At 48.0% G+C, this 9,257-nt stretch overlaps 2 protein-coding genes across 2 annotated transcripts; one reads left to right on the top strand and one right to left on the bottom strand.

Moving 5' to 3' along the window:
• Window positions 1-328: 328 nt before the first annotated feature.
• On the bottom strand, window positions 329-3,587 carry FSUBG_844 (TOB3 (member of AAA-ATPase family); the record flags this gene model as incomplete). The annotated part of the gene is made up of 4 exons (XM_036686849.1): window positions 329-676; window positions 732-1,042; window positions 1,094-2,268; window positions 2,374-3,587. 4 exons carry the CDS (start codon window positions 3,585-3,587, stop codon window positions 329-331), a joined length of 3,048 nt encoding a protein of 1,015 aa, XP_036543430.1.
• Window positions 3,588-6,917: 3,330 nt separating this feature from the next.
• On the top strand, window positions 6,918-9,211 carry FSUBG_843 (calcium channel YVC1; the record flags this gene model as incomplete). Its single annotated transcript, XM_036686838.1, has 5 exons — window positions 6,918-7,005; window positions 7,056-7,267; window positions 7,330-7,445; window positions 7,501-8,428; window positions 8,480-9,211. The coding sequence occupies 5 exons, from the start codon at window positions 6,918-6,920 to the stop codon at window positions 9,209-9,211; spliced, it is 2,076 nt and encodes a 691-aa protein (XP_036543429.1).
• Between the last annotated feature and the right edge of the window lie 46 nt (window positions 9,212-9,257).

Here is a 9,257-nt window from a genome sequence, read left to right as displayed (position 1 = left end):
AAGAGAGATGCACTAGGAGCATTGTTATGCAAATAACATAGAAGGGTATTGCCGATTTGACAGGGAGCCTCATTGCATTTACGAACCTTCATGAAGCAAGTCTACCTCAAGTCACGAATTGTTCCTCCTAGTGAGGACGGGCACAACGCTTTTGAGTAAACAGAATTTATCGTAGAAGCTTATACATACATAATTCAACAACGCTGTAGCTCAGACTATCAGACATGAATACCAAGTAATTTCAATCTCAGGCGCTCGGCATAAGACGAGCCATCTCTGTCGTCTTTTCACCGCTGACCAATAACCGGACGTCATCCCCAATCCAAAGCTAGAAGTAGCTTCTCATAGCATCTTCATAACCAGGTCCTCCTTTCAAATCCCGCCCAAATTTGGCATGGACGTCGAGAACCTGTTTGATGTGGCGCATGCTAAGGGCCTCACCCTTGTTAACGGCGAGATCCTGAGCCGAGCCCACCACGTTCTTGATTTCACGTCCATTCAGAGCTTGCTTCGATAGCAAGTCCAGATCATCCTCAGTCAATGGTTCTACCTTGAGCTTGCCCAGCTTATGAACACGGTCGAGGAACATCTTAAAGATGGCCCGCTTTGCAGGAGACTTGAGGTTGTCATATCGCAAGGCGATGTGAATTCGGGACTGGAAGGCTTCGTCGAAGGTCTGAATCACCCCTATGTTAGTAATCATTCGAAGCCAACGGGTTCTAGATACTCACTTCTACTCGGTTCGTCGTGAGAAATAAAATCCCCTGGAAATACTCCAGCTGACGAAGGAAGATGCTCACAAGGGCATTGCGATGGATGTCGTGCATGTTACGCTTTTCCAGGAATACATCTGCCTCATCCAGAAGAAGGATAGCACCCCAAGCATGGCAAATGTCCAGTATCTTTTGCAACTCTGCCTCCAGAAACCTCGAGTCTGTTCCTAACTCGCCAGCCGATACCATATAAAGTGGACATTGGAGCAATTCTCCGATTCCTTCGGCCGTGAGTGTCTTGCCAGTTCCGGGAGGTCCGTGTAGGACGGCTTTCAAATGTTATTTTCTGCACCTCGGATGTTTGTGTATGTTGAACTTACTGACGAGCCCCTTCCCCTTCCCCTGGATAACATCATCGATAGTGTTAGCTGCGTGATACTTGCGTGACTTCACAAGGGCCTTGATCAGGTCCTTGGTGCCATCTTCCAGAACCAGGGAGTCCCACGCCTTCTCATTCCATTTGATTTCATTGACACAGGAAACCGCGAACTCCAACCATTGCTTTTCTGAAAATGAGAAACCAAGAACCACGGGAGAAGCAATTAGATAATCCTCATCTGTGAAGTCGACGATGTCCATGTCCTCGTCATTATCGCCTTCCACATTTTTGGAGGGGAGTTCATCCAGTTCGGCGTTTCCGGGCTCATCCTGAACCAAACTTTTAGGAAAGCTGACCATATGCACGTCGCCATTCTCGTCCTTATAGACTTTCTTGACGAACTTCACCGCCTCTGCGCCCTCCGAATCTGAGCCACACGCACAGTTCCCGCAATCCGATTCCGAAGTCTCATCCTCGATGATATCGGGGTCCTTTGGCTTAACAGTCGACACGCTGTAGTTGGGGTTGGTCCTCCTAAAGATAGTCGGGTCGATCATGGCTCTGCTGGACTGAATGTTGAACTTCATTACCGAGCCGTTCCTACGCTTCATGAAGGCGATGCCCTTATAGCTCTTGTAATGAACACCACTCAATGACGCAAACTTCTTGCCTCTTTCAATCAAATCAAGCCGGAGTTTCTGCTCGTTATGGTGGTATTGAAGCGGATAACAAGGAAGACTCTTGATCTTCTTGGCGCCCTGGAACCCATCTATCTCGACTGATGTATTGCCATAGCCAAAGCGCTTGCCATCGAATTCCATGTATTTCCCTTCAACGTGGTAATAACTGCCTCTCATAACGCTGTGGTGCAAGTGCGCTGATTCGACTTTGAAAACTCGTGGCTCGCTTGGGTTTCCGTACGTTGTGGCATAGACAAGTGTATCCGGTTTCCACAAAGCCCAAAGCAACTCAAATGTGATGAGGCCATTCTTGAGCATGGGATAGAGACTTTCTTTTGTGCTTTCAAAGTCATGGTCAAGATACTTGATAAGTATCTTGAGATGCTGCTTCTTTTCCTTAAGTAGATTCTTATTTTTCTTCTGACTCTTCTTAGACTTGCCAGCAGGTTTGGCTTTGCGCAGTGCCTTCAAATGATCACGGAGAGCTTCCAGGTACCTGACGAAATATCAGCAAAAGATCACGACATCATCACCAACCCGTTCATGTCTATCCAAATCCGACCACAAACCTCCTGGCAGATAGTAATGTCAGACTACTCACAGGAAAAGGACCTCAGGGTTTATTTTTGGTGTTTCGTCTACCAGGCTGATGCCATCCGCGTTACCGATAACGTCCTGTAGACACTCCCGAAGCAATTTGCTCTTGATGTCGACAACAGTCGCTACGTGCTTGCCCTCCCAGTCGAACTTCCGCCTAACATGAAAGATGTATTCGTCGTACTGGGAATCGGTGTCTGTATCGGCTGTGTCTTGAAGTTTGAAATTGTGTATGCTGTTGTCCCACACCTGATCCACGCGCATAAAGGCAGGGCCCTTAGGCTTTTTACCCTTGACCCTCGACTCGCCACGCAAATGATCATTAGTGATGCTATCTCGGTCACTACCTTCGAGAGTTGGCACTGTTGAAAGCCGCATGGGTCGGCGACGTCTGTTGGGATTATGGTAAACAGGGATTGATCGACGACCAGCGAACAGTGGATCGAGATCAGCTGCGTGTGAAGCCAGAGCATTTTGGAGAGAATACTGCGGAGCCGACGAACCAAAAGAAGCAAAGGCGCTTGGGGTTGGATTGGGTGGTTGAGCAAAAGCGCTTAGGTTAGGCGATGGAGCCAGTCCATGAGAGTTACCCAGCTGATGCTGCAGTTGGGCATACCGGAGTTCGAGCGCCCTCAGTTGGCCCTCGAAGCCCGAAGAGGACTTTGTTCGGTCATTTTTCTCAGCAGGGTCCTCGTTATCAGAAGATTCGGGATCGGAGGAATCTGCATCGCTGTCCGAATCGGACGCGGTGTCAGAGCAATTGCCCGTCTTGTTCTTTTTCTTCTTAGGTTTCTTCTGCTTCTTAATGGAAGCCTTGGAAGTCTTCTTTTTAGAACTGTCACCGTTTGCTCGTTCCTTCTTATTCTTGCTTGTGCCATTAACTCCCGAATAATGCTTGGGAGCCAGGGTTGTGGTTTTTGAGACTTGATTATCATCTGAAGCAGATTCGTCTTCACTGGAAATGCTAGAAGTCTCAGCTTCGCCTTTCGCCGAGGCCGGCTTGGTTTCTTGACTCTTTTCCTTCTTCTGCTGCCTGCTCTTCCTCGAACAAGAACCACTCTTAGAAGTTCTTTCCACCGAATCTGGAGGGGCTGCAGCAGGGGCTGATGGGTCAACGTCATTAGCCATTGTGGTATCTGCCTCTTGTTGACCAGACTTTTTGTTGTGTTTTGGGCCACTTTGACGATCAGAGGGAGTGATCGAATCTGTCTGTTCCATATTGACTTTGATACTGGAACTTGACACAAGTACCTTGCTGCAGTCGATTCAATCGAGAGAGCGTTGGCGGAATAGCAAACTTGAGTGCTTCAAAGCGATCTGCTGCGTGAGATGGCGCCTGGTTGCTCGGGATGTGTTTGGAAGATTTCACCATAGGATACAGAAAAGAGTGTTTGGTAAAAGACTGCTGTTTGAAGAAGTTCGTTTGAATGTCAGTCCTAATGCTGTTATCGCATCCGTGTATGGATGAAAAGGTGAAAGACATCAACAAGATGAGAGAGAAAGTACGGAATGCTTTAAAAGCAGAAATAGACGAGAGGAAGAAGGAGGAAGAAGGAGGAAGAAGGGGGGAAATGAGGGATCAAGGTGCGCGCACAAGTCTAGGCTGCAAGTGAAGGCACGAGGCAATGAATAACAGTGCCAGAGCATGGAGGTGCCAGGCAGATGCAGATACAGAGCTCAACGAGCCAACTGCATAAGGTAACCTGGACAAGGCAAGGTACCTTAAGGTACCGCAGTAGGTACCTAGCTAAGCCTCAGGGAGCAAGAAAACCTCAGACCTTATTAAAGGAGGCCAGAATAGACTTAACAAAGGACCTCCTTAAACTTATAATAAGTTGCCCAAGTGTTTTTGTCCCTTGGGGCTGAGATGCTAAGTTTTCCTGCCTCTCCTGGCCAAGGCAGGCATCAAGAGATATATGCAATAGCCACAAATACAACATCCATGCATACTTACTAGGTAGAATCAGTTGGTTCTTTACGAATTGATTGGGTAAATAGGTGTGGTTCGACAAAAAGCATTCCACCGCTTGTTAGTCCACATCGAATCCCTGACTGATGTTGCCGATGACAATGAATATGACTGTCCGTCCACTTGCATACATCCTAGGCAGCCAATGAATTGTTGATCTTTGCTACTCATGTGAGTACGAAAGTACAGTAGGACCTTCAGTCTTACTCAGGTTAACAGCACCTCAGGTATTATCAAACCTCCACTTCGAAGATGGTCAGGGCCAATAGCTTAGTACCTTCGTTGTCGTTTCTCCTCCGGTCGTTTAGACTACAGCCCCAGATGATCTTCCACCTCCGCTACCCTAGTGCTCCCCCTCAGGGAGCAAGAAAACACCAGACCTTGATATAGGGTGTCAAAATAAACTTAGCAAAGAGCCCCCTCAGCATAGCTAAATTTAACTAAAATACTTTTATTGCTTAGGGTCAAGGCCTGTGTTTTCTTTCCTCCCCTAGCTCCCGTCCCCTAAAAGCGCTAAATTCGTTGGTGGGTCTGAGGCCAACAGACTCCCACCCACCTATTTCTTGATCGTCAAACCTCGTCAGCCTCAATTTTGATGTCTGTGAATTCAGGGTCGCACCACAGGCCAACGGCATCCGAACAAACACTCTCAAAGTGTAGAAACTCCTTGGCACGATCTTACCAACTTTTTACACCTCAGACTTCAAGTCTCGCTCCCATTTCTGACCCAATAGCTTCTAATGGTGAATACACGCCTTGCCAACAGGCAAACCGCCTCACCTTTCGTCACCCAATAGGCATCCACAGCCCAACAATCAAGCTGAATTTAGTCGGAAATCTCTGACTGTGTAGTAGCCCAGCAACATTCAAGTGATATCTGCGATGTGGGGGACGACACCGAACTTGCCGGTCAAAAGAGCTTTCTGAGGTTTAGTGTTGAAGTACGTTACAGGGCCTCAATGTCGAGCTGGCAGAGTATCAGATGCCAGCAGCCCGTGATATCAAAATGAAGTGCAACACGAGCGGTAAGACGTTTCATCGATCAACAAGCCTCGTATCGGTGCAATGCAGAGATCATAAATACGATAAATGACAGAATGAAGCCGGCGAGATGGACTTTTTTTACTGCATCAACCCACATGTCGTGCTTGTGTTTGTCGGTATACATCCATTTTCAACCTCTCGCCGCAGCCAATAGACGCTCCGCAGTCTTCTCACCACCAAGGATTCAATGCGTTGGCCATGTCTCGACAGCGACCACAACAGGAAGCAGCCGGTAAACGCCATCCGCAGTGTTACTTCATCGGACTGGCAGGACGAGAATCGGGGGCTGCATAGGTACTATTGAGGCAGCAATTTCGGTTGAAGCGTGTATCAGTGAGTCCAAAGCTGTTGATGCGATGTACAAGATTATGCTATTCGTGTTATTGGCACGACGTACTGGCGCTACATAGGACATGCCAGCAAAGAGGCCAAACTTGAGCACTTGCTCGAGCATATTTAACAGAACAAGTGCGAGGACTGTGAGGTGAAGTCAAGAAACCGTTACGTGGGGAAGAATGGCCACGGCATTTGGAGTTTGCTCGAGTCACGAGATTGGATGCTTGGGATCTATTACATAAACGACATCTTGAACAAAAATAAAAGGCACATCTAGTTAAGTAGGTATTTCTCACAAAACAATGGGGCTTCCATCGGTTCGGATCATCGATTCAGCATTGACCATGCCATGTTTCCTTGAACAAATAGAAAAACCTGCTCGCGAACCACAGCCTCCACCTTTATTATTGTAAGGGACGACAAGCTCATAAACCAGAGTCATAAACATTGCTGAAATGTGTGATTTCTTGTTCCATTGAGTGCATAAAGAGCCTTCCACCTACCCCTATTATTATTCCGAATCCAAGCCTGGGCTTCTCTTGAGCTGAAGGATCATTGCCTGCTTCCACACTGAAGTTTTGATGAACTTGGTTGACTGATGATGGACTGCAAGAAATTAAGCTACGGGGCTACCTGTAGGCCAAGCTCAACTTGGCGATGGATGGAACAAAGCGAGCTGCGAGCATACCCGGGAAGCGGGCACGGACGCGGCCGCAGCGTTAGGTAGTGTGTTAGTGGGCCAATTACCAGCCTTCGCGACGTCATCACCGTCGCAAAGATAGCTCCTCCTTCAGCTATACCAGGTTTGGGTTGAATAAACCTTGAAGGCTTGAGGGAAAGAACTTGGAATGAATTGGGCTAAGGGACCTTGGAGGGGGAACTTGCGATTCTCTCTCCTCCATCTCAATTGAGGGGGCTTGTCTACCTTCCTACATGCTGCAATCAGCCGTCAATTGCTGTACAAAGATCCTCCTGAGACATCATCGCTTCCGGATCCAAATTTAGTCTGATCCATTGCGACACAGCATTTACGTGTTTGTTTTGGAGGCCGGCAGATCCCCAGCCCATAGTCTACACGATATCAATTCTTTGCCGGAACTCTTCGGCGTCAAGGCTCCCAGCTCGCGTCTTCGTTTGCCCTCCAGCGTCGCTTTTCGCATTCAAGACATATTCCGAGCCACACACTCACAGCTTCCATCATGCCCAGCACATGGAACCGCTTCAAGGGCCTCTTTAGCGATGGAACCACCAGCCGACGCGAGTGGCTCCATGAGGAGGAGAGAGCCCGTATGTTATCCCATCGATGCGAAATCTGGCTATCAGCTCACATGCCATAGTTTTGCCTAACCATCGGAACCAGAACATTGCATCTGCTACTCCTCCGGCCGAGGTCATGAAAGTTTGCCTGCGATTGCGACATTTGATCCGCGAATGCGTCCCTTGCGAGCTTGAAGAAAGTGCTATCACGCGATCCCATAGCACTGTCATCACCAGCAAGGTTGTACAAGCGGCTAAGGAAGCTGGCGGCCAGAAATACCGATCATGCGTTGTACGTCAAGCACTCTTCCTTGATGCTCAATGCATTCGTTATGCTGACTTTGCGTTTTGTAGGTGTATGCCCTGCTTGTTAATATGCGATGGTTTAAACGCGAAGCCATTCTCGAGCTGTGGGATGCTGATCTCCACGATTTGCGTGCTGTTGCCTGCACTGTTATCGCTAAGCAGATGTAAGTTTTAAAATGATATCTCCATCACCACTTGCAGTTGGCTTACTCGAACTAGTATTGAGGGAGAGGAGGATCTCGATTACCTCCTGCACCACGTTCTTCTCCGCCGGTACTCTTTTCTCATTGACCAGGTTCCTACAGCCCCAACCAATGTCATTGAGAAGGCTGTCGACCTGCACGCAGTCAGGGTCATTGGCTCCTCTGGCTATCAGAAATGTATTGCCTATCTCTGGCGTGGCTGGCTAGTCCAGGACGAAGATGATCCCTCTGAGTTTGTTGACTACAAGAACAAAGCAAACACCAGCCTACTTGTCCACATGGACCCCGATCGTATGCGTGCACCTCGCTACCAGAATGCCGCCCAGTTGCTATTCTCCATCATATATCTTGGTCTGTACACGGCCGCAGTCAACTCTGCCAATGCATCAGGAGTACTGGATGGTGCTGAGATTGCGCTCTACATCTTCACCTTTGCCTATGTCTGCGACGAGTGCCTCAAACTCTACAAGGCCGGCTACCACATCCTGGGATTCTGGAATGTTTTTAACTTCGTCCTTTACTCCTTCTTGACTGTATCATTGGTTCTACGCATCATAGGACTGGCATACTGGGACAATGATGATGTGCATAAGAAGTACAACGAGCTCAGCTATAATCTGCTTTCTTTTGTTGCGCCCATGTTTTGGTCCCGCCTTTTGCTCTATTTTGACAGCTTCCGTTTCTTCGGCGCCATGCTAGTTGTGCTGAAAGTTATGATGAAGGAATCTCTCATTTTCTTTGCCTTGCTTATCGTTGTCATTATTGGCTTCCTCCAGGCCTTCATCGGTCTCGATATTGCTGATGACAACATCATGGGCGATACCTGGTTCATCATTGAGTCTATGCTCAAAGCCATAATGCAGAGCCCCGAGTTTGATGGCTTTGATGATTTTGGACATCCATTCGGTCTCATTCTCTATTACTGCTTTACTTTTGTTGTTATGGTAAGTTGGTAATAATCCATCCTTGAGAGTCAAGCTAACTCAATATTCTAGATCATTCTCCTCAATATCCTTATTGCACTTTACAACTCGGCCTACGAGGATATCTATGAGAATGCCGATGACGAATATCTCGCACTGTTCGCGCAAAAGACGATGCAATTTGTTCGAGCTCCTGATGAGAATGTTTATATCGCCCCTTTCAACCTCGTCGAAATCGTCATTTCGGGACTACTTGAGTGGTGGGTACCAAAGTCCACATACGAGTTCATCAATGACTGCGTCATGGCTACTCTATACTCCCCTCTTCTTTTTGTTGCAGCCATTTTCGAGAGGCGATCTGCACGAAGGATTCGACACAACCGCTCACGAGGCGAGGAGGATGACGATCAGATCAATGAATGGGAACAATTTTACGAGAACCTTGACATGGAAGGTGAAGGCTGGACCAAGACATGTGAGGCCGTCAAACCTAACGTGGAAGACGAGCCTGCTGTCATTGAAGTCCGCAAGCTGCGAGCTGAGATGGAAGAACTCAAGGCGATGCTTTCTCAACTCACAAACAGCAAAGGAAGTGATGATGAGACCGTAACGGGCTCAAAGAGTGGAAAAGAACCAGCCACTGAAGACGACGACACCCAAGAGACATCCGAGGCTGCCGAGACCCAGGATGCGCCAGACACGTCTGATACCCCAGAGGGAGAAGGGGCTTCTGGTGATCAAAAGCAGGGCAAGAAAAACAAAAAGAAGAACAAGAAGAAGGGCCCAGGTGGACCTAGTAACTAGAGGTTGGGGTCAAGCAGTGGTTAATATGCTTTGCAGTACGTTGATG

This window comes from Fusarium subglutinans, assembly GCF_013396075.1.
Source record: "Fusarium subglutinans strain NRRL 66333 chromosome Unknown NRRL66333_c0000004, whole genome shotgun sequence".
In the NCBI taxonomy this organism is placed as follows: Eukaryota; Fungi; Ascomycota; class Sordariomycetes; order Hypocreales; family Nectriaceae; genus Fusarium; species Fusarium subglutinans.
Note: the sequence above shows the minus strand (reverse complement) of the source record. Positions and strands in the feature narration are given on the sequence as shown.